The sequence below is a fragment of the Nymphaea colorata genome, chromosome 10 (assembly GCF_008831285.2).
Source record: "Nymphaea colorata isolate Beijing-Zhang1983 chromosome 10, ASM883128v2, whole genome shotgun sequence".
Taxonomy (NCBI): Eukaryota; Viridiplantae; Streptophyta; class Magnoliopsida; order Nymphaeales; family Nymphaeaceae; genus Nymphaea; species Nymphaea colorata.
In genome coordinates this window covers 2,636,678-2,662,016 of record NC_045147.1, presented here as the reverse complement: position 1 = coordinate 2,662,016, position 25,339 = coordinate 2,636,678, and the positions used below count along the sequence as shown (strand labels likewise).

Sequence of the window (25,339 nt, the reverse complement as noted above, 5' to 3'; positions counted from 1 at the left end):
GGGGAATGTATAGTTGTTCCGTGACGTAAAAGAATGAAGCATCTGTTTATAAAGGAAGAGTGCATTTCGATGAGCAGGTGTCCTAGAATAAACCCTGATGAGGGTGTTCCAGAAGAAGATTCCTGGCTTCTCGATTTGGGAGAAGAGAAGAAGCGCATGGTCGATGTCGCGGGAACTCGCGTGAGCAAAAAAGAAGATGATCTTCCAAAGGGCGATTGGGTTTTCGTGGAGGCCACCGGTGATAAGCTGTGCATGAATCGAAGCGCATCCCTAAATCTCGGAGACGATTCGAAGAGAGCTAGTAGCTTTGGCAATGACAAGAATGTAACAGGCATCTCATGGCCAATGTTTCCTGTGGCAACTCAAGCATCTCCACGAAGCGGGCTACAAGTTTGTGTCATGGCGAAAGAGAGAGGGAAAGCAGAGTCAGCCGATCACCAGCAACAAAGACAGAAAGAGAGAGAGAGAGAGGATTACCTGCACAGCAAGAGAGTGAGACGGCGAGTGCGTAGGAAATTGAAATGGCGAGAGAGATGACAAGGGTTTTCACTTTTCAGTGTGAGGGTTTTGAGCGAGAGCAGTTTCGACAAAATCGAACGCCTCGTGTTCCGTGGGGGTGACCATTTCACATAAGAACGTAAAAATGCGTTCTTCAAGGACAGGAGAACTATGCGTCCTCCATGTTTTCTGTTCGGTGTTTGGTGATGTTACATTTTTCTAAGGACATTGTGTCCTTGGGACAGCATGTTATTCAAATCCAAATGCCCTCTAAAGGTAACAAATTTCACATTTCCAACAGATGATAAAGCCATTTTCAGCAAAAAATGTCTCACATATTGACAAGAAAGTCAGAACTCAGGGGCTTCCATTCAGATTAAAACGAGAAAAGATCAGCCCTCGAATAAGGTTCTACAGTAAAAGAAGCCTGGGATGCTCCTGCAGCAAGTTAAACAAGAGATGGTGCCGAACAAACGCCTGAACTGTTCTCGTTCTGCTTTCGGACAACCTGTGCAACAATTTATGTAGTCCACACAAGGACTCCCACTGCACTGGCGCGTCAGCTTAACGTTTTCAAGTCACCCAAAATATTTTGCTGCAAAACCACAAGAATGGAGAGACATTCCTGGTGGAACAACCTTGAGCCACGATGATGCTTTAGGTTCTTCAGGATTTGTGGTGCTCAAAACTTTAATCAGGCTCCAGCCTTGGCCTCCAAAACAAGTCACCCTTTCAGCGGATCATAGAAGGAAAAAACTGGCCATAACATTTCGGAAAACTGGCCTGAGGCCCCAGAAAGCAAATAACAGTAATCCAACCAGATGAAAACACCTTTTTCCTTAACGGGACTCATTTCTCAGCCAAAATTGGAGTAACTTCGCTCTTTGGAAGATATCACACACAAGCTAGAGGTGAATTTCGCTCTTTGGAAGATATCACACACAAGCTAGAGGTGAATTTCGCTCTTTGGAAGATAGCACACACAAGCTAGAGGTGAATAGACAACACCTAAAAGTACAGGCAAAATACAGGCACTTGGAAAAGAAGCCTGAATATCATCTAACAAATTGGCTCACTGAACCAACAATTGGTAGGACCAACTTCTTTCTCTTTCCCTCAATGACAGTAATCTCGTGTCTGATCAAGTGAAGCTTCAGACGGTCGAGTACAAAGAGAACCCATTCAGGTATCTAGTTACCGACATGAGAATCAATAGAAATAAAATGATAGGAAGATTGAATATATGGCTGTCATGCATGTAGGAGTCTAACGCCTGATTCATCTTCTATGATGGTGTTGGTAATCATAATGGTCTTTCCAGCGAGAAGAATCATGTGTCCCTCTCTGTCTATGTCGATCATCTAGGCCCCAAGGATCTGACCTTGCTGGGCTCCGGGGAGACTGCCAGCTGGAACTCCTTGGAGAAGAGTATGACGGAGTGCCATGGGTGTAGTAAGATGGGACATGAGGACTGTGACTTGGATCATTATATGAGCCATGATTTCTGCTGTGTGAGTTATCATACGCCAGAGAGCTCCTTCTCCTTTCGGAGTATGATCTTGTTAAACTTGGGCTCCTAGGTATTGAATTGTGAAGCCTTGAACTTTCAGATTCACCGCCATAACTGGGGCTGAAAACACCAGGACTTTGCATGTGCGACGAATAATGCCCACTGGTTCCTGGTGGAGCATCATCTGTATAACCCTCGGTGCTCCTACGATCAAAGAACTGCCTACCTTCAGAGTGACTTGACCTTGGATTGGACCAGTCTCTGCCTGAAGCTGGGCCATGTGTTTGCTTTGGGGAAGCCGCCCAACATCTAGAATCAGCATTCTCAGGAATAGGTGCATTTATTCCAGGGAAATCAACCATCATTTTCTTACCCTCCTGTGAAAACGAATTATCAGTTTCCAAAATTTCTCCATCTTCACATGCTTCCTCACTCTTTTCATCCGTATATATGGTGATTCCCGACGGTTCAGCTCCATCTTCTGTACCTGCAATAATAACCAAGTATGTTGCACACAGAATAACCTATAAAAGAATCCAAAAACAATTTACAACATAAAATTGCTTTGAAAATTCAAACTAAAAAATGCTCTATCATAAAATGTACGGCTGGACAACTCAGAGAGAGCAAAGAACATAACTATCTGGGAGGAGCAACTTGTTGAATGTCACCAAGTTGATGAAACAATGGCAGTTCAAAACCTGCAAGAGACATCCCTTCAGGTCAAAAGCTCGGCGTGCACCACCGATGGCAGTGGGAACCACATAAAATTTTACCAACCAGAGGCCAGCCAGTGGCTTGGAGGTTCATTTTTTCTTTTTTTTTTCTTTGGGTTTGGATTTGTGATGCAAATACCATCAAAACATTAACTGATAATGCAATGTAACCTTCCCACCATTACAAATCAAGTAGTTACAACATTTAAACTTTTCTCATTTTAACTTGCATTTGTCCAAGGCAGGTTCTTAAAGGTTATTCCCATTGAAACCCTTGGCTTTCCCATCAGCACTATCGATTTTCACAGGTGGAGGCAGGTTGAACATCTGTGCTAATTCAATCCTAGAGTAACAAGTATCATATCCACTGGTTGAGTTAGATGGATAGATTGGTCCTAAAGTAAATTTGAACACTAAGAACAAAAAGACAAGTATCCATTTCATGCACCCACTCGACAAATGAAATAACAATTTGAACCATTCAAGGTGTTTATTTTTGTAAAGTGACAGATATCCATTTTATGCAGCCCACTTGGCAAATGAAAAAACAATGTTGAACAATTGAAAGGTGTGTGTTTACAAAACAAAGCAAAGATTACCTAGATACCCTGGTGGGTAGCCAATTTCCCTCATTCTGTTAAGCCAAGGAGGAGGATCAAATTCCTGCACAATAAGAGAATCAAGAAACAAAAATAACAGCAGTAAGCAACGCTAGAAAGGACATGAAGATCATCAATCATTCTTCCTGTCCAAGTCAAATAACCAAAACTCCACAAAGGAGCATAAAATGGTAGGCGTCACACACGCTCTATAAAAAACAATCCAGTGACCCACTGTTCCTCTCTAGTCCATGCTAAATTATCAAAAGGACAGCTGCCAGAAAGTACCAACACAATCACCTACAGTCTCTTTCTCCTCTCTCCCTCTCTTTCTCCTCTCTCCCTCTAAGTTGTCAAAGCCTCACCTAGGCCTTCAGGCTCAACTAGTCGCCTAACCGAGCTGTTTCTAGGCAACCTACGACTAGAAAACACTAAAAACATTGTATAGGATGCTATACATACATTAGCTTAGGCCTCTTTCTTTGGCAACCTATACTTCTGCGTCCAAGCTCCATACTTGATTCACTATTGTGATCAGATGGAAGAAAAGTGGGAACTTATATATATATATATATATATATCTTCATCTGTTTGTGACAAGCGTGTTTGAGAGCGAGAATGCCAGTGTGTGTGTGTGTGTGTGTGTGTGTGTGTGTGTATGTATGTATGTGTATATAAATTGGTGTTCCTAGTCAAGGTCATGCTTTCTTTTGGTTTTTCCCTCTGCTTTGTGTCATTTTTTTCACTTTTTTGGTGTTGAATGTAAATATGCATCAATGTGTCTGTGCGTGTATGCCCACATATAATTATAATCAAGATTGCAATTTACATACTAATATACTTTGAATGTTTTGCATGTTATTTTAGGTTTTCCACTCTACTTTTCATATATAAGAATTATCTTCTTAGTACTTACAAACAATGTTAACATAATACAACTAATTACAGGGGATTTATTATCCCTCCTTTTTCTATTTAAATTATTGACTCTAGGTTTTGTTTTAGAATTCTAGTCTTAGAAATTAGAATTTGAGATTTAGCAGTTGGAATTTAAAAAAGGGTAAGATGTTGCATGCCCTATAACATTAAAAAGCACAGATATTCACTTATAAGCTCTCTTGTATCCCATATAATTTCTGAACTTTAATTATTCAACTTCATTAAACTTGATCTTCCAAACTGTTAATCATGTTTATTATCATGTTACAAAAAGTTGAATGTGTATGTATAATTGTGTTTTTTTATTGTTTTATTGATATAAATGATAGTTATTGGTTTTGCATTGTAAAATGTTTCACTTTCATGGCTATTTTAAGTTCTTAACAATTAGCATAGCATTTTATTAGTTTCCCTTTCTTGGAGGGAACTGCATAATGCACGTAGCGTTGCTTAGATGTTCAGTTGTATTTTATTAGTTTCTATCTTTTTCCTTTCTGTAACACTTCAAGCACCTAGTCCAACCTAGGCACGCCAAAGCTCTAGGCCCTACTCATTGCTTAGCCTCTACCTAATGCTTCTAATAATATAGGTCTCTTTCCCCCTTGCATTTCACATACATATACATACAAGTACGCTAAAAAGAATGTCTCAGATTTTCCTGTTGAAGCAGACCTCCCAATTAGTACCAAAAGACTTCACACGATAAGACCCTGAGAGCTATATCTGTGACTGGTTTTGAAGATTAATGCAATATCTGACAAACCAATTAACTGTGTAAAAGATCTGGTGCTTATAGGGTTTTATGGTTCATCATGTTGGTAGTTCCATCACTATTTAGTTGTTCAGGATGTGGCTTCCTAGACAGTAACACTGTGTTGGGATCATATTTTTGTGTGCATGTCAAAAATCTGCAACACAACTTTGTCCAGAGGATGAAATTTACTGGAAACATTGTATTTGGGGTGCTTTTTTTTTCTTTTTTGACGGGAAACTATTTGGGTGTCAGTATTCACTGCAGACACGTTGTCAAAAATTGAAACCATAAAGTAGTTTCCACTTTCCATTGCATGGTTGATTAAAAAACATATGTAAGGTAATAAGTATTATCAAAGCATGAACTTTGTACAAATTTTCTTCAAAAACATTAGCAAAACTGTAAAAAAAATTATTAAAATATTAAATAACGTCTAAAATATATCTAAGAATGTTTTTCATAAAATCTTGTGAAGATATCTTCATAACCATGTTATTTTCAGTAGCAATTGAAATTGGCAATATTTTCAAAATATTTCCATAAATTTTTCAAAATGTTTGCAATAATATAGTGATATTTTGAAATATTGCAGACATTTGTAACTATGTTTGAAACTATTGAATAGCTGGAAAAATGTCAAAACAATCTTATTTCATGCCAATGGCAAACCATAAATTAGTGCATACTATACAGAGAAGCATGTGAAGACAGAATGAATGCTCGAATGCATAAGACACATGTGCACAAAGAAGGTTCTGTATTACCCCAATACCCAAGCATTGCCTTGTCTCAGAGCCAAGAACACCTGGTTTTATGCCATCAAACTTTCCACCGGGAGAATTTTGGTAATAACGAGTTGGTAAGCGAGGTCCTAAAGGTGTCTTCCTTTTGGAATTATGTTTCTTCCGAGCATTATTCACGGCAACATTGTCTCGAGGCTTTGGGCACTCCTTCAAAGAATGGTTATATGAGCCACAATTGAAGCAACGAGAATCGTGCTCTGGTGATTCCGTACATCTGCAAGCAATACAAGAACATGAACAGATATTTCTTCACGGTTTATTCCAAATGGGAAAAAAGATAATATGACGTTTTGTGCAGCATTTACTGACAATGCAATCCCTCAAAAAAAAATTAAGCTAAAACCATCATGATGACATACAAGTGGCAATGTCTCTGTGTATGTATACACGTCCTGTTTCAATTTCTTGCTAGGCGCCAAAAACCCAAAAGGGTCAGTTGTGCTTATTGTGCATTTCGGGTCTCCAGCACTAATTATAAGGGTAAAGAAAAGTATGTCTTCCATTTAGCAATAGCAAGCAATAGAACTGAACAACTACCTTTCTAGGCTTGCTAAGCCCTCTCCTGAAGATGACCCCTTCGTGAATCCACGATCATACATTGGCACTGACTCAATCTCTGATGAATTTTCTATCTTCCCCTCCAACCTAGCTTGGCTGTCCATCCAAAATGTCTAAACAAGAGATGAATCCTATTAATATAGAAATTAACAACAAACAGCTGCACAGCACAAATTATGAACAGGCAGCAAATCTTGTATATTTGTACAATGAACAAAGTGAACTTTCATATGTGTCTAGAACAAAAATGAGCATCCTTGTTGAGAGGTTTTAAAGCATCTCAGAAGGAATGATGATGACAAACAATTTCTGGCTATATTGCTGAGATGAACCCTTACCCTTGTCAGGATAGATGTTGCTTTTTGATTCCCTGTTATTCATTTCCTAAATTTCAGCTTCATTTTAATTTTTTACATTTTTCCATCTTCCAATTTTCTTGAATTTGACCTTCAAATTTCTCCAAATAAGAACGGAGTAATGCTTAGGTGTGATAGGCTTGTTTGATCAAAGTCGTGAGACACTCAAAAAAGAAACTATGACAATGCTAAGATATTTAGAAGAACTTTACAATATTACATGAGATGGTTCAGGAATTCTTTTCAAATACTTAGAATAAGAACTGTGTACCATTAAGACATTGAGAGTATAACAAGAACCAAACTTTGTGCGAATGAAAGATTCAAACTATATTGATAAAATCAGCTTCTTATTGTTGGCAAAGTTTAAAGTTTTAAACATCAAAGTGTTGTTGTCATGGTGATATTGATTATATGGTGATGCCGATAAAACCGAAAGGAAAGCAATATACATATCCAAGTGATTTACCATAAGGATCTCCTTTTTTATTGCTTTTGTCAAGAGTGTGAAACAAAAATCATGTAAAAACATCTTTTTCTTGCACAATTCCGTCAGATTTGGATTTACTGTACTATATGTCATTTCTCAAAAACACATGAAGCCAAGTTCAACCTTTCAATCCATACATTTTATTTAATCATACTTCATGTCAATTGTCAACTGAAGAATAACTTCAAAAAAGTATTAGGGCTATTTTACAATTCTAATATACAAAAGTTAATAAGAGCACCATACCACAGTAGAAGACTTCTCAAGACCTACACAAAGTGCAGGGAAATATGTTTCTTCACCCGATTCCAATGATTCTTCTGTAGAGTCCTGAAATTTTGTAAACAGTTTTTCTCAAGTTATTGGAAATACAAATACAAAAATTCACTTTGCATTGTCATCAGTTCTAGATATATTTTGCACCCAATAGAAACAGACGCATATTGAAACGGACAGAACATGTGAAACTCACTTAGAAGACAAGATATGTGCATGTTCAGAGGTCGTTTGATTGTTGTCCATTGGGACAAGACAGACAGGACGTCCTGTCCATCACTCTAGTGTCTTGTTCTCATGGACAATGATGTTTCTCGTCCGTCGTTTGATGATTTTAGGAACAGACCACTACGGTCCTCTTGTCTGATGTTTGTTTCGCATATGTCTGTTCTGTCTGTTTTGTCCGTTCTGTCAGAAGTTTGCTCGCATAGGAACTTTTTGAAGTTGAAGTGGGAACTTTTTGTTTTCCGGGTTTTGAGAAAAAAAACTTTTCCAAATCTGAGAAAACCACAGTTTGATAGGAAAATTTCCGCCCCTTTGAACACGCTCTTCTTCCATTTTCACCATCAAGAACAATTTGAGTCCAAAGCAGAAGACCAACGAGTAAGAAGATGGAATAAATGATCAGAAAATCAGTTTCATTGCTCCAATAGGAAAAGGGCGAAAGGGAGCAAAATTCCAGAAGGAAAAAAAGGAAGAACACAGAGAAGTTTTAGCTCGTGCTGATTTCATCTCAAAAAAGAATGGGTAACAGTTTCTCAAGCTTTAGTAGAAGAAATTACAAGGAAAAATGAGAGAAACACTGAATTTGGTGTCAGGCCTCCTGTTCTCCAATCATCCTCCACTAACACTGGGTCCCTCTTCCCTTCACCATGAGCAGAAGCCAGATCTGTGAGAGAAAGCACAAGCTCACGAGATCTTCATTCTTCTCACGGAGGCCTTCTGTGAGTAATCCCAACCCCAATCACAAAACAGATGCTCTTCTATAGTATTTACAATTTAAAATGCTATGAGAACGTCACAAGCAAAACCCCCAATTTCTCAACACCACGACTCCCTCACGACAAAACTGTAATCATAGACTTGAGAAGGAAAGTGGAAGGAAGAAAACATGGCCTTCACGCCCCTAGGAGAATCACCAGAACCAATAGAATCTGCCGGAAGCTCGTCGTTTCAGTAGTCCACACTATAATCTGAGGAGCACGCGCTCGCGGAACAGGAGCTGGTCGGGGAGATTAAGGGAAAGCTGCCGCCAACTGCCGCCGCGGCCATTGACACTAGTTCGGCGACCGATTGGCCGAGGCACCTGAAGATCCTGGCCTTGACCTGCGCCCTCTTGGGTGGAAGATTCCGAGTGCGAGGGGGTGGAGGATTCCGGGTGCGAGGGGGAAGAAGAGAGAAGGGGTGAGGGGGAAACTCATAAGAGAAAAGGGGGAGAGACGGAGGAGAATGAGAGAGCTCGAAACGATAGTTCGAGAGCTCGAGGGCGGGAAGCTCGGGGGAGGGAGACGGTGTCCTGTTTAGGCTGTTCCGAGGGTTACCTCAGGACATGATGGAACAAAAAAATTATTTATACCTTTGTCCAGTCGTCTGTCCTGTCCAGCCTGTCACGTGAACAGCGTTTGATGAAAAAATCGATTAGACAGGACACACGTGTCCTGTTCCGCGTCTCCCGTGGCCATCAAACGACCTCTCAAGGTACGAACATCAAGAGGCAACGAACTGGAAATACATGCAATACAGAGAACAAATTGTTTCGTTTACAAATTACTTGGCTTTGTTTATATAGAATCAAAGATGTCTTTGGAACCTTCATTTTGTGCCAATGCAGTATCAGACAACAAAATCCCTATAAATTCCTAATAAGAATTACTGACGAAAGGTACACTTTTCCTGTTTTCCACAAAGATAAGCTCATGTCCTTGTTCTAAAGAATCTAAACTAACAAAATTCAATTCACAAAATTGTGAAATCCTCCAAACTGACATAGCAATAAGCCAAATTATAAAGATGATTCAGCACAAACATACCTTTCTTGTAGAAGCATTTCGAGAATGCCAGTCAGACCACTGTTTCATGAGTTCGCCAAGCTTATTCTTGCTTTCCCTAAGCAAAACCAAATAGACATCAAGCAAATATACACCCACCACTCCCATGATAATATACTTGCAACAACATCACACCAGTGCTCCAATTAAGAATGAGCTCCTCAGAAAACAACAAAATCAATAACAGTATCATCAAGTACTTGGGACATAGGAAAATGTATTTCTTCTGACCTTGTTAAGAGACTGTACACCACGTGGACACTGGGTTGCTGGCTAGAATATGAAATCCGGCGCCGCTTAGTACCTGAAAATGCTACAAATTCTAAGCTACGGAGAACAATTAAAAAGAAGCAACTTGCTCATCTACGATCCACCCGTCGAAGCCAAAACAAAAAATAGTATATACAAACTATTTTCTAAACCAGAGTCGTCCCATGCTTCACAAGCCTCATTATATGTAACTCTGTTTGGACAAGTACATAAGACTATTGAACTAAACAGGCGAAGCGGGACCAAAAAATGAGTGGCACCATATAGCCTCCAAGTTAACTTCATGGTAAGAATATGAAGCTCACCAACAGCGAACAAGTCCACCTCAACCTTGGATTCCAACGCCACAGGTTCCAGAGCTGATTCTGGACTGTTCTCCGAGATGTGCTTTTCCAGATCTGCGCCATTGGAAACACTCAACTCCAGCGGAAACTGGTCGTCTTTCTTCTCGACATGATCCTCTACCATTTCTCCCTCCTCTTTATTTAGTACTTCCTTCTCAACCTCGGAAACCTCAATTCTTTGCAGATCAATAAAATCCTCAGCTTCCATCTTCAGGTAAAAAGCAGCTTCTGGTCCAAAAAAGGGTGTCAAATATCAACTTATGTGAAAAAGAAGAGGGTCAATGAATCAAGATTTCTTACTACCGGAGAAACTTAACTCTAGGGCATTCTAGTGTTTTCTTTAGAAGAAAACTCTAACTCAAACACAACAAGCTCTCATAAATTTCAACTCCAATAAAACAAAATAACACGCGACGCAGGCAAAAAAAAAAATCACATTGAAAAAACCAAGAACCAAAAGAAATTAAAAGAGGAAAATAAAGAAATAGAAAACAAGAACAAGAAGAAGGGCGTGTGAAGGAATACCCACCAGATCGAAGCCCGACAAGGAGTAAGCCACGTCGGTACCTTATCACTGATAAGAATCCGAAACCGCGAGTCTCTAACTCATTCACCTGGACGGGAACAGCTAGAAATCTTGCTCCGAATTCATCAAATTCCTCCAAATACCATCAGCTCGGGAAAGAGCCTGCTTCACGAGAAAGTCGCCTGGAAAACCCTGGCTACAGGACAGACTTCGGAGGAGTCGGAGCTCCGTTCAAGGCGAAGACACGCAGGGGAGAGAGCAAAACGAGCAGCCGAGAAGTGGCGGAAGAAGAAGGCGAACAGGCAACGCGCGGACCGAGGGAAGCAACGGAAATTTCCTCTTTTTTCTTTTTCTTTTTATTTTGCCATTTAATTTTTCAGATTCTATCCTTCGGAGGTCGGACAGCCCGATAGAGCGATGCAAGCGGGTCGGGTGTGCGCCGGTGAACCTCCACCCGGACCCGCCAACAACAATCCAGAAGGGCCGGTTCTAAATCTGGATCCGTACAATATTCTGGACTACGTTGTGATAAGGGACCGACCCATTATTAACCCGAACCGGATCTACATATGATACTAATACTAAATTTTATATTTGAATCCATGCATATCAGATATAAATTGATTGCACCCTTCGATCCAAGTAAATATGAGATAACCAATTTGGAGCTTCTTGATCCTAATGACAAGTAGTGGAGGAATCAAATGTTTATGATTTGGAGCAGCCGCCTGCTTCGTTATGATATGTATGTGTTGCATCTTGAACTGGTAAATTTGGGATTCACTTTGCCCCCTTTTGGTTTCCAAAGACAAACTATTCCTTATCAATGACTCTGATCAAAATCGTATGAGTTTAGTTTTGTCAAGGATGTGAAAGGATCACTAGCCCAACCATTTGTAAATATATTTTCATCATCAACTTCTAAACATGTAGAGGATCGTGGAGAATCAGGTGGTTGATACAGTGTTTATTGCAATAACCTCGATAAATGTTGTAGTTTTCAATTGAAAGTATAAGCTTAACAACTTGAAGTTTAAGATGCAGATACTGAACTATGTTAATTTTATAATTAAGAAGTGGAACTATGCAAGTCTTCCTTATTGGTGCATGATTGCTGTTTACTTGGTGGATGTGCAGCATTTACACTTGATGGATGTGAATCTACCTACTCTTTGGCATATGGTTATGGTGTATGGGCCACAAAATTGGATTCTTTGATCAAGAATGAATTTAAAAACAATATTGTCCTCACATGCTCTCGAAATGCAAAATACTTGACACAAAAAAAAAAGACAAGATGTCGTGTAACATGCTTTTTATCTCATTATAAATTGTTTATGCTGCTAAACTTTTAGACAACCTACATTTTTATGCTAGAGGATTATGTGCCTTATGGACCATGTTGTAGAAATAATACTCACCCTGTATACCTTCCATTGCATTGCATTTTTTACGCTAAAGCTTATCTTCATAGAAAACAGTGCAAAATTAATAATCCTATCTTAACAATCTCATTTTTATAAAAAGTGAAGTTGTTTCACTCTACCATCATAATTCATTTGCAAGACATTTTTTCATACTGACCATAAAAATCAAATCATCAAATCAAGATTGCATCTAAATCATTTATTTATGGGCCTTCAATAAATGGTTGCAATTGAATGTATCCAACATTTTTCTTTGAAAAAATCAGGAATCCTTTTCTTGTTACTTAATAAAAGTATAGTTGTGATGTTTTAAGTAGAATGGATAAGAACTAAATTGTAAGGCCACAAAATGATAGACACAACTTTGCATTATGTTTAGTATAGACATCATTGTAAGTCTTCTTAAGTATATAATTCAAAAGTAAAATTTCAATTGAGAGAGAGACACATTTGGCAATATTAGCGATGAAGCGATCATGCATTGTTTTCATAATATAAAAAACAGATTTGTTGATGATTATATAGTTGTTTGTTTTACTTTTTAGAGGTCAATTGTAAATTTGTTTATATCTGTAGTTTTTTTAGGATTATTATAAATTTATTCATAAGTTTTGATATACTTTTTAAGGCCAATCGTAAATGTGTTCATAACTACAGCTACGTGATTAACGAATTGTAAGATTGTACACAACTATAACCGTTTGCTCAACTTTTTAAATAACATTTGTTTTAATTTGCAATTTTTCTCATGTCATATGTATTAGTGCCCCTCAACTACAAATTCCTAGCTCTTCCACGGATTGAAATCTGCCTTTTTTAGTGGTTTCGTATTCAATTCACTCTTTAATGTATTCAATTGATCCATATCGATTCCATTTGCAACTGTTTAAGATATTTAAAAATCCTCGTTCAATATTACACCTTCATTCCTTCAATACGTGGACGTATACAGGGATGCACAACCTAGTTGCGTGTTAAGACTGGTTTTACCACACCCTTCGATTTAAAAATTTTGAAGATTATGCAGATGATATTTGAACGTTTGAAAACATATAAATCAATATAACAATTAGATTTTTAGGCATGTAAAGTAGATTATATGAAAAAATTCAAACTGTTAAGTTAGTTATGATAAAATTGTATATATGCGTTTTTAATGTATATATATATATATATTTGTAGATTCACAATATATTGAATAGAAATATCACACATTCAAAAAGGTAAATTGACAAAAAATGGTAAGGACACAATAAATTGAATGTGTAAATAAACGCAACTTTTATAGAAAACACCATTAAGTTGATTTTTGTCTCTAGTGGGCTGTATGTAATTTAGAACTTTGGATGATTAAATGTGTAATATTCAAGAGGGATTTTGTTGGAGGTAAATGATTCGGATCGTGGGCCCGAACCCAATCTCATCCCTTTAAAAGCTCGAGAGGGTTGAACCGAAACTCTACTTCGCCCAATTCAGAGAGGGAGGGAGTTTCAGGGGTCGTGTGAAGAGGAAGGCTGCCGCAAAGAGCTGATCATTTTCTTCTGACGGCCGACGACCAAGAGGGGAAGAAAGTAGAGAAGAGAAGAGGATGGGCGACGCTTCGACGGGGAGATCGGGTGGTGGCTCCACCGATTCTTACATCGGCAGCCTTATCAGCCTGACATCCAAGTGCGAGATTCGGTACGAGGGCATCCTCTACAACATCAACACCGAAGAGTCCAGCATCGGCCTTCGAAACGGTCTCGCCTCGTTCCCTTCTCTTTCTCTATCCCTCTTTCTCCTTTCTCCGTTTTGGGGGTTTTTTTATTTTGTTTTGTTCCCAATTGCTTTTGGGTTGGGTGTTTGTGCTTTTTGTTGTTGTTTGCCTGTTGTGAGAATGAATTTCGTTGTTTGTTCATTGCGTTGCATGACTTTTTTGTTCATGTTCATTTGGTGAAAGATCGGACTAGTCCGTTGAACTGTGCTATTATTGGCTCTCGTGTTGCTTGGAATGCTTCTGTGTTTTGTATCGCTTTTGTTATTGGGATCTATATATCTGCATCCTTTTTTTTTTGCCAATTGCTTATATTACCTAATTTTCTTTTCTGGATAACTCCGGAAAAGCTAGGCCTCGTTATCTATGTGTTCTTTTCCCTTCTGGGAACCTCTTCTTTTTCAACTGTTTTTCATGGTACTAGTCCGTCTTATTATCGTGATTGATTATTTGCAAACCGAGCTAGAGCTTATGGTGGGATCCCTGACTCCTACTCATCATGTAATATATTTGTCGGTGGGGATAGTCTGTGTGTTTTATGAAAATGAGATTTTAGATGTATCAATCAATGCTATTTAGTGTCCATCTATTGCTAGAGCTGTGTTATTGTCTAATACTAGGGTTTCATTGTTGGATGAATGAGGGGAGGGACAGAAAGAAGAGAGGAGTGAGAAGGACACAGTAGTTCATAATAAAAGGATCAGGAAGTAAAGCCTCCTCTGTGTTAGCAATCAGAAATTTTCTATTTCTTGTGCTTAGGAAAACTAACATGTGAGTATGAAGTATAAAGTATAAACCAGGCACCAAAACATTCTTAATGAAAATAATCATGACACAAAAGTAGTTAGTTAAAGATGTTTTCCCTGAGCATGTAAAGGAGAAAAAAATCAATTCATGGCAGTTTCAGAGTTTCTATTGTGTCTATCTTGCATTGGTAATGTGGCAGTATTTTTTATTTTGTTTTGGTTTTGTACATCTCAGTGTATCCATGCCATCTGCAGTAGATCGTTCTTGGAGATTATCAAAATTAGAGGTTGAAACTGCTTATTGTACTATTGCTTTGCAGTAAGATCTTTTGGAACTGAAGGGCGGAAGAAAGATGGCCAACAGATTCCTCCAAGTGACAAAGTTTATGAATATATACTTTTTCGTGGATCTGATATTAAGGTTCTTGACTTACCAAGTGTTTGTTTCATAGTATGAAGATTTTGAGGATCATGCTTACACTTGTAACATTTATATTTTGATGAAAATTTTGGTAAATTTCACTCCTTACTTTGGCTCTATAAATGCCTACCTAAGAAGCTGGGATATTTCTTATAGCCCTCGTAGACAAGAGATAGTCTAAAGGATTTTAGGAGCAACTCTTTAGTGGCGTGACCGGCATCATTTTAAGATGAGCTGATGATATCAATAAAAATATTGTATCCAATTTCATAATACTTGCACAAACAAAAAAGTCGTTATATCATTCTTCGATAGTATTGGGGAGATATACCTGACATTTGCCCGACACTTTAAAAAAGTCCTTTTCTCATGCTTTGAACAATGTGATCTTCTTATTTTGTTTCTTTTATATTTTCATTTTTTAAATATTTTCGCAAGAAGAGTACTAAAAATATGTCATCTTATAGCATTCTTATTGTTCTTCATATCTAGCTTAAAACTCCTGAGGTTTTCCTAAGAAACCATATGTATTGAAAAAAAAAGGTACCAAGACAGAACTTACCAGGGAATTGCCACGAAGAATATCCATGATTATGGTCAAAATTTGCAGATGTACTTCTGCTGATAGTGTTCAATATTTTTACTCTTGTGCATGTATTCCCAACTAGTCAAGCCAGTAGGATGACATGGGCTGATGGTACTGGACCTTGCTTACCATGGTTGTTCCGGTATCTAAGAACACCAAATGCCAGGTGATGAGACCTCTAAGAAGCCTACCAGGGCCTTAACAGATTGAAACATATATATACGCTGAAATAGAATGAACTTAAAATTTAAAGTACAAAGTTAACTTGAAAAATGGAATGACTAGAAAAGAACTTATGTGAAGAAATTGAAAGTTGAAACCCATAAGAGAGAGAGGGAGAGAGAGACTGTGTGTGTGTGTAGTGTGCCTGTGTTCTTTACATGAAAATTAGAAAGGAAGAGGAATTTGGACGTTCCCACTTAGGCAGCTATCCTGATGCAAAGTCGTGATTAATGACTATGCTCGTCTTCTGTTTTTCCTCTTTTTGGGTGAGAGACACTCGTTTAACTGATAGGTCTAGGACTCTAGAGACAGTATTCCTAACAGCCTAAACATTTTCTGAACGTGTAGAGAAAGGGCGGTTGTTACTGTTCCTTGTTTACCACATGCTGAAGAACAAAATATCCTACCATTCAGAAGTGTTTTGAGTTAGATCCATTGATAAGTAGAAGAAAAGATTAATATTCCATAAATATCAGTTGTCAAACTATTATATGCCAGCTGAGATTAGAAGTGGTTGTTGATATATAACTTTTGTTGATTCATAGTCCATGAGCTGCATATGTCCACATGTCATATTGCAGGTTAGGAGAAGTCCATATCGAAGTCTTGGGCAGTATGTTTTTGTTGCTCTGGAAATTACTCGCGAGTGCTCATATTCATCCTGTGCCTTTGATCTTTCATAGTATTCTAGCAATTGGAAATGTCATCCACCTGTTGGTTGACTTCTTGCTAATAGCTGAAGGTTTGATATTTGATATGCATATGAATATGCATAAGCACGTGCTTGCATGCACAAATGTGCAGATGTTCATATTGATATAATGCACTGTATTGGCCAATACATATCTATATCTGGAAGGTGTGGTACACCGGTATGCATGGCTACCCGCAGTTATGCTGCATTTTCATACATAAAAGTTTACAAAGCTTGATTTCAAAAGAAGGAAAAGGGGGCAGAAAAATTACTTGATCTGGATACAGACAAAATTTCTGATTTTTGAGGTGTATAACTATCTTCCCCTTACTTTTTATTGTTAAAATTCGGAATTGATAAATTTTTATCATGTGCACAACTTCACTTGTGGGGGCTTATGTTACGAGAAGAATTCTTTACTCAAGAAAATTCTCTACCTGTATTCTGACGTCTCCTTGTTTAGACGTGATGTTTGAGATCATTACCAGTTCTGGTTGTCTGTAACCGATTCTTCATTTGCTTTATGGGTGTTAGCATTTTTCTGATATTGGCTGTTGTTTATAGTCACTACAAAGGTGACTGTTTAGGATTACAATAATGTATTGCTTTTTATCTGTTTTCAGGATTTACAAGTGAAGTCATCTCCACCAGTCCAGGCAACTCCTCCGCCAATACATAATGACCCTGCTATTATACAAGCAAGTGAAAACATTCTAACCTTACATGGATTTATAGCCAAAGAGTTTCAGAAAGAGGTTATCTGTTATGCAGCATCACTGCATGTTTATCATTTGGTATTCAATACCCTTTTCAGTGACCATCCATCTTAATATTTCTAGAGATTGACCTGTTCTCCGTCTGAAGGTACTGAAATGGGTGATCAAAAGGCGATGAGTTGTACGCTAAGCATGCAGTGTTGCTGCATACAAACGAGCTCTGACAAATAGCCTTTTCTGGGGAAGAGTTTATAACTGTTTTCTTTTCTCTTTTTTGCAGTCTCACTATTCACGTCCGGCATCAATGTCTACAAGCCCAGGTTCTGTTGCGGATCTTAGTTCCCAACATTTGGCCAGACCAACATTTCAAGGTGGCTTGCCATTATACCAACCTGGAAACAGTGTAGGTTCATGGGGCTCTACTCCTCAACCACCAAATGCAAATGGTGGTGGTCTTGCTATGCCGATGTACTGGCAAGGATTTTATGGACCTTCAAATGGTCTTCCTCATGTCCAACAGCAGCCTATGCCTTTTCGGCCTCCTCCAGGCTTGGGAATTCCACCAGCTATGCAGCAGCACTTTCCATACCCTAGTTTGAGTGCTCCCTTGCAGACAAGTTCAACAAGCTCGCCTGAACTTCCAAATCCTGTCCAACCACCTGTTAGTTCCACTATTTCAACTTCAATCTCCTTGCCATCAACATTAGCTTCTGCCCAACTTCCACCATTATCATCTGAAACATCAACCAGTCTCATCTCCAATAAGGCGCCTTTGGTTTCTCTTTCTTCTGCTGGTGCCAGTGTGAGTTTACCATTGGCATCTTCCCTGGTGCCTGCTGCTCAAGAGATAAATGCAATTGTTACACCACTTCCATCTAAGCCAACGCCAGTTCGGCCATCAACTTTGGCTTATCAGACTGTATCTCAGTCATTGTCGTCCATCACAGGGGCTTCAACTTCGATGCCTTCTGAAACTTCTATTCCATCTTTGATCACCCCGAATCAGCTATTGCACCCCGGGGCATCTGCACCTTCAACCCATCAGTCATTGCCTGCAGTGCAAAAGGATGTTGAAGTGGTGGTGTCCTCATCTTCATCGTCGTCATCATCATCATCAACAGCAGCTGCAGCGACAGCAAAAGCAGCTGCTGCAGAATCACCAGCATTGGTTTCCGCAGATGCAAAAGGGCCACTATTGCCTCTCCCTAAAGCTTCTGAGCAAAAGGTTCTTTCCTGGATTTGCCATCATGTTTCTAAACACTGCCTCGTTGTATCATGGTTTTGTGATTTTTGTTATCACGAAGGGTTGCTTCTCTTAGATATTGGAGCATGTATTTTTGCTTAGAGCAAGTTCCATATCGGCAATTAACTTTCACGCAGTTATGTACCTATCAGTTCTATATGATGTTGATTAACTTTCATGCACTCCAAATATGCTAGAAACATGCAGAAAAATATATGCAATAATGCAACTATGTAGATTAAATACTATGGGATATTAATATGTTAGTCTTTTGAGGCCTAATCGAATTATGTTTTATTTTCTTCATGGGAAACACTAATGCACAAACACTCTATCTTATTATGCACCAAGACTTGCAAGTGCGTTCTTATGGTGCTGCTCCACTGTTTCTTCATATGTTATAGAAAAATAGAGAAAGCCGCCTAACTTTTATGCAAATAACAAATCATTAGTCAACTTTTAAGGATAAAAAATAGGTGTTCAACTGTTGAGAGAAATTCTAACAGAAATTCTCAAAGAGCTGTCTGTAAACAGAAATTATTGAAGAGGTGTAACTTACAAGATTGTCTCTCTTAACAAATTTTCTCTAAAAGAAGAAAAAAATATAAAGGGGATAATTTTGATCAAAAGAGATAGTTTTGTAAATTACTCTTCCACTTTATTTTTGAATTTTTTTCTATTCAGAAGTGTCTCTTTGAGAATTTCTATAAAAAGTTGAGTTTTTTTTTGTTTTGCTGAACATTAAAAGTTAGCTCTGATTCGTTATTTGTTTAGAAATCTAGCAGTTATTTCAAAATTTTTTCTATGGTGTGAATGTGTTCATTGCTTTAAGTGTCTTAGTTTGATTTGTCTCTGCCTTTGTTATTTGTTGACTAAAAATATGGTATTTTTGATAATTGAAACTTGCTTTTATAGTGAAAAATATTATACACATGTTTACACTGATGCTAATATTGTGTTGTATGGTGTTCATTGATGATATAAGAAGACAGTACATATGATCATCGTCTCCATGAGAATTAGGCTTCTTGCCTTTTTTCTTGACTGTTTTGTTGAGAAGAAAGTAGAACCTTTCTTGCTTTTGGGAATTTGCCAAGGTTGCCCTGATGTTTCCTTGAGCAGACATCTTGTGTTTATGGTTTTCTGGAAATTAATTCTTATCTTAGTGACTGGTTTCAAAAGTGGTCTTCTGCTTATTCAATTGACAATTCAATCCCTCCCTTTTGCTTAACTGCAAAGCCAGCTAGCCATGTGGTTATGTCCGTTCCACTTTGTGATGCTGTTTAAGTGCTCATAAATCAGCCACCTTGCCCTCACAAAGCCTATGAGCAAGAGTTCAAGTGCATTCTAATGGTAATTTTGTGGAGATGAGTCATTGTAACAGCTGCCCAAGAAAAAGGATGAATTCAGAATGGTGGCAAAAGGTAGTTTTGAAAGAAAGAAATGGATGTGAAGACATCTTTATTGCTTTCTAAGCCTAAATAGGCTAGGAAGTATGTCACATGGATGCTGCACTTTAGGTTCTGCACTTATGTCGACGTGATGCGGGCACACCTTCCGGTGGGGGTGCTCCTTGAGTGCCGCTCCCATTCCAAAAAGAAAGAGGAAGAAAAAGAAGAGGTGGAGGAGGAACAGTAGAAGAGAGGAGGAGGAAAAGAGTAAAAAAGGAAGGGAGGGAGAAAGAAGAAGAGGAAACATACCTGGGTGGCACTGCCAATGCATAGTTGTTGAAACTATTAGGGTTTTATGAACTCTTATGTTTTAAAGTTTAAACCTTTCTTTTACTGCTAATTCCAAAAGGAGACCCGTTTCTTTTAGTTTTTTACCTGCTTGTTTGGAATTTTCTTTTGTTACAATAAGAGGCTTAAAAAATTGTCTTTACTTTTAAGTTCTACACAAAACACACTAACACACATCTATATATTTTCATGCACACCCAAACTTTTTTTTGAAAAGTTCTGCACCCGCACTGGCACTGACAACCCGCAACTATCTGACACAGGCTAGGAATGGTTTTGCAGACCTTACATGCACACATTAGAACCCATATATGGAGACAGTAGAATTCTTTCATGCACACATGGTAAAAATAAGTGACTCTAAAGAATGAAACTTGTAGCTTAGTGCATAGCAATGTCTAACCTTGGCAACTCACAATCTTGAGTCTCGAGTTTTTCTTTTGATCTATCCCCTTTCTGTTAATTTGGGTTCTGCCTAATTTCGTAGCACTTTAGTCTGTAAGCTACTTCTGCAGTCATGTTCCTCTGAGATTATTGAAGTAACTATAGAGTTCCTAGTGAGGAATTATTGTGGTATGTTGTTAAGTTCTTGAGTGCAATTTAGACCAGTAATGCTAATAAATATTGATTTCTACTTTCAGATAAATGGAGCTCATCGAATTTCACATGTCGGCAGCAGAGGGCGTGAAAGAGGAAGAGGACATGGTGGACGAGGGGTACATCAATCTGTTTTAATGTGTGTGTGTGTGTGAGAGTGTGCCTGTCAAAACTCCAAAGGTGGGGCTAGGTGGAAACCTAGGTGGCCTAAGTGGGAATACTGTAGCCTAGGTGCCTAGGCTGGTGAGTCTAAGCCAGCAAAACGTTCTGGGAAAATTTCAAAAATGCATCTAAACATTTTGTAACAATGAAAAAACATCCAAGTCCTTGATGTTGTTAAAGGCACACCTAGGATTTTCCATGTTTACTTAAAAAGGTCCCCAATGTTATTTTATTTCCATCAAGTTAGCATTTAGATCAGATGCATTACTATTTTGCCCAAAAATAGTAATCAAACATTGGCTTAACTAATTTAAGTATTAAAAAGGCTACTTATTTTGGATATAAAATGAGTGCAGCTAATGATCTTGAAAATTGTTTTTGGTATTTTAGGCCCAACTCAAATTGCTGATAACAATGGTCTATTTGCATATAGTTGTTTTTAATTAACTTTCAAAAGTTCTGCCTTTTTAACAACATCGAAAAGGTACCTTTTTTCTATTGTGTAGGTGTATTTTTGAAAATTCCTATTTATTTATTTATTCTTGTCTTTGTTTTCCCTATCTCCTATTGTGTTGGTTGATGTTATGGAGTTTTTTAACTCCGATCCTGCCCCATCTCTATATTTTGGAAGCCGTGAAGAATTACTTTCTTCCTTGACTAGGTTAAGATATTCCTAGAAGACAGCCCTCTGGCTTCATGTCCTCACCAGCTAGACGTTGTATGGTTCATTTGATATTCATGATCAGATTGAACATACCTTATATAAAAGTACCACTTTCGTCATCGATGGATTGATTGGATAAGTGGTTCCTCATTTGTAGTAATTGTGAAAAGTAGTTTTTTCACCGTAGAAATTTTGTGAAGCCGTTCTTTGCTCCAGTTGGTGTATGGCATGTGCATATTGCTATATGTGTTTAATGCCTGTTATTTTTCATATATTAGGAACTTCATTTCTATGTTCTTTCAGTAATTGTGCATTCAGATGAGAGTATATTTACCATGATTTAGCTTAAGATAATCTCTGAGATGTTAAATTGCTTTAGCATATTTTAATGCAGAATGTGTTAGAAAAGTTAACATATTCCTTCCTCTCTTGTTATTTTGGCCACGAGTGTTCAATTCAACACCTCATTCTTTAGTCGATTGTTCTGGTGAAGGCCTGTTTAGGGATGATCAAATGAATAACTAGGGATCAAGCAGTAAAGTTATAGAGCTAGTTCAAGGATTTGAGCAAGTCCATGACTGATTCAGAGCAGATATTCCATTTATGGTATCCATATTTTTTTCTTGGATAGAAGAGAAAGCACTCTTGGGGCGGGCCATCTGGCTGCACTGGATTAACCTGCCGTGCCTTTGGACCTATGGTCACCTTTTCAGCAGTGTGAAACTTTGAAGGTTGACCCCTTGAATCCTGAAAAGCTTCACCTGGGCATGCATGGTGGGGCTCAGCCCCACAAGATGCCAGAATGAGGTTTAAACATGAACTTTAATGAGGCATAATAAAGAGAGAGAGAGAGAGAGCATTATGGATGTTGGTCAACCATTGATGTCTACTTTCTTTCATGTGGTGTAGACCAGTCTTGTTCTCTTGAGTTGCTGCCATAAATTTTAATCAGCATATATTTGAATGGCAGGTGCTGCACTTGAATACGTGAGGCTGTTTGCTTCTATATTAGCTTAATAAAAATCCAGGTCACATCTATGTTTATTTCCCTTTCCATCCATAGAAATATGTAGCAGCGATCGTTGTCACTGTTCAGGTATTGAACGTGACTTGTTAGCGTGAGCATCAACTGTAGCAAACTTCTGTGCTGGCAAGAGATTGGTTGATCATGCCAAGTAGCTAGCCTTTCAACTGTTGATATCTGAATCTCATTAGGTTGGGAATCGGACTTTGCTTAAAAACTGTCTAATAGTTGCTTTGAATAAGGGCCTTTCTCAAGCAAAATAGAAGCATGTTCTATTATTTCTGTTTTCTGTCTTGATGGTTTCTAAGATTTAGTTTTGTGGTAAACAACATTTGTCTCTTGTGGACCTGTCCCAAATCTGACTCAGATAATTCTGCGAGTTTGCAGGTTGGGCGTTCTGTGACCCAGTTTACAGAGGATTTTGATTTCATGGCAATGAATGAAAAATTCAATAAGGATGAAGTATGGGGCCATCTTGGCAAGACTCAATCACAACAAAGAGATAAATCAGTAGATTTGGAGGATGATGATGCTGATGATGCTGATGATGAAGATAAGGAAGACAATGCCCACTTTTCTAGGGTTGAAGTGAAGGTGGCTATGGCGTATTCTTCTGCATTAATGATTGATTGTACTTGTATATTGACTTTCTCTATAATTCTTCTGCAGCCTGTTTATGTCAAGGATGACTTCTTTGATTCACTTTCTTGCAATGCATTGGATCAAGGATCACGCAATGGAAGGACTAAATTTTCTGAGCAAATGAAAATAGACACTGAGGTATGTTTTTGGTTTGTTTCATCACATCCTGTGGTCAGAGAAGCATGGAATGCTTGCAGCTGTAGCTGTATATGCATCCTACTTATATGCTGATGTGCTGTGCTGGAGGTTAGTAATCATTCAACTGTATGCATGTGCAGACTTTTGGCGATTTCCCTAGGCACCGAGGAGGGAGAGGTGGGCGTGGAGCAGGTCGTCGTGGTAATTTTAGGGGCTCATACTATGGAGGAAGGGGATATGGCTATGGTGGTAGAGGACGTAATCAGATGGTCTCTGCCCGTGATCAATAGGTCCCGTTGTGAAGATATCTATCCCCTTTCATAAGGCTGGTACTGATGGGTTGCACAAAAATATGGGTTGCCTACCTTGGCCGCTTCTCCACAGAAAGATGAGATCCTCCAAGGTCGAAGTATTTCTGTAGTACCGAGAAATAAGCTTATCTGGTCGTAGAGTCTACAGCTTGTATGTGAACAATTAGTTCCGCTTGAGCTTTGTGTCTTTTACTCGACTCCGTCTTAGTTTGCACTTCTTTCAGTTCCTGTATGGAACATTTGCTCTTAGTACGATTATTGTAATGACTACTGCAAATTATGAAATGGAGTTGGACTTCTTAGTTATTTGAAACATAGATACATGATGTAAGGTACTCAAAAAAAGGGGTTTTGATATCAGTGGTTGAGTTCTTCATGTCGAACGTTGGAAATCCTTGTGCTGTATATATGTTGATCTTGGAATTCCATACATTTTGTTGCTTTTGGTTCACGGTCATCGAGGTGGTTGAAACACTTGCTAACAGTCAAGTAGAAGCCGGATGTTTGCAACGAGGCTGTTTTTTTGTTTTTAGGCGAAGCTCTCTTATGACAGAATCTGTCTGCGTTTTTCGTCACTGTTTTGGAGAAAAAACTGAAAACAGAAGAGACTTCTGTTGGATGTCATACCTGGTGTAGAAATGATTATGGGTTCTCATGTTCATTTGCGCCGTTTGTGGTACATTCAGGTTTCGTTGCCGTGAGACTGAGAGATTGGTGGAATGGGTACGGAGTCTGTTGGGCTTGGCCGTTGCAGCCATGTTTTTAACTGTTCTGTCCTTATGGGTGCCATTTTCAGATGTAACTGGTTCGGGTATGTTTCTTATTTATCTAGCTGCTAGGAGAGACTGTCAATATTGCAATCCATCTGGCAACAAGACCTGGTTAGAAGGAATTTGCAGTATGGTACTTTGATGCAGTGTCGTTAAGTACCATGATACGAAGCAATGCGTTCCTGTAAGGCGAGAGATGCGCAAAGAGGTGAAGCGATGCGCAAGTATCATCATGTAATATCTTTAAAAATAATGTAGAAAATGAAAAACACCTGAAATAAAAATTATATAAATAAAGAACAATGTAGAAGCATATTTAAATGGCGTTACTGTTAATCTGTGCCTGTGGACTAGTCTATAGTTTAATTATAGCGAAGGTGAAAAAAGTTGAAGAACTACAATGGGAAACAATCCAACCGACACGGCAAATCGTTCCCACACCTAACGAACTACATTTTAACAAAAAAAGAGGGCTGCCAGCTAGTGGCCCTTGTTGCAGCAGTGAGCAGAGGTTAAAACCAAGAGACAACTGATGGCTGGTGGCCTATTAGCAGAAACAGCTGACAAGAACAACTGCCAGCCGGTCTAGCATGCTTGCTGGCAACCTTCAACCAAGTGAGAGAGAGAGAGAGAGAGAGAAATGCGTTTACTAGTCACTCCCGGAGGTCCATCGACGGTTGCCGGAGAATCGGAATGTTTGCCGGACAGCCAGAGAGAAGGACTGCAGAGCCGAAGAGTTAGAGGGTTTACTGGAGCTCTGAGTTCACTTCAGAGTTCAAATGTGAAAAGGCTTTAAA

General features: G+C 38.7%; 2 protein-coding genes across 4 annotated transcripts; one reads left to right on the top strand and one right to left on the bottom strand.

Annotated features, from left to right (window-relative positions):
* Positions 1-769: 769 nt before the first annotated feature.
* LOC116262330 (uncharacterized) lies at positions 770-11,047 on the bottom strand. Of its 3 annotated transcripts, none has more exons than XM_031641591.2 (9): positions 10,691-11,047; positions 10,123-10,389; positions 9,779-9,851; positions 9,530-9,605; positions 7,470-7,553; positions 6,357-6,490; positions 5,781-6,033; positions 3,324-3,387; positions 770-2,495 (listed from the first exon to the last, which is right to left on the bottom strand). In XM_031641591.2, the coding sequence occupies exons 2-9, from the start codon at positions 10,367-10,369 to the stop codon at positions 1,777-1,779; spliced, it is 1,650 nt and encodes a 549-aa protein (XP_031497451.1). In that variant the 5' UTR covers positions 10,370-10,389; positions 10,691-11,047; the 3' UTR covers positions 770-1,776. The 3 variants fall into 3 exon arrangements, with proteins under 3 accessions (XP_031497451.1, XP_031497452.1, XP_031497453.1); XM_031641592.2 differs by having other exon boundaries at positions 10,123-10,386; XM_031641593.2 differs by having other exon boundaries at positions 2,360-2,709.
* A 2,531-nt stretch (positions 11,048-13,578) lies between these two features.
* On the top strand, positions 13,579-24,089 carry LOC116262097 (protein decapping 5). The gene is made up of 8 exons (XM_031641179.2): positions 13,579-13,853; positions 14,934-15,034; positions 17,160-17,234; positions 17,533-18,477; positions 20,876-20,950; positions 23,069-23,275; positions 23,351-23,461; positions 23,602-24,089. The coding sequence occupies exons 1-8, from the start codon at positions 13,703-13,705 to the stop codon at positions 23,749-23,751; spliced, it is 1,815 nt and encodes a 604-aa protein (XP_031497039.1). The 5' UTR covers positions 13,579-13,702; the 3' UTR covers positions 23,752-24,089.
* The last annotated feature ends 1,250 nt before the right edge of the window (positions 24,090-25,339 follow it).

Coding starts and splice junctions, on each gene's coding strand:
- LOC116262330 (XM_031641591.2), bottom strand. CDS start 10,369: ATGGAAGCTGAGGATTTTATTGATCTGCAAAGAATTGAGGTTTCCGAG. Junction 9,852..10,122: donor GGTGGACTTGTTCGCTGTTG/GTGAGCTTCATA, acceptor TAGCATTTTCAG/GTACTAAGCGGCGCCGGATT. Junction 7,554..9,529: donor GAAATGCTTCTACAAGAAAG/GTATGTTTGTGC, acceptor ACAAAATTTCAG/GACTCTACAGAAGAATCATT.
- LOC116262097 (XM_031641179.2), top strand. CDS start 13,703: ATGGGCGACGCTTCGACGGGGAGATCGGGTGGTGGCTCCACCGATTCT. Junction 13,854..14,933: donor CAGCATCGGCCTTCGAAACG/GTCTCGCCTCGT, acceptor ATTGCTTTGCAG/TAAGATCTTTTGGAACTGAA. Junction 23,462..23,601: donor AAATGAAAATAGACACTGAG/GTATGTTTTTGG, acceptor ATGCATGTGCAG/ACTTTTGGCGATTTCCCTAG.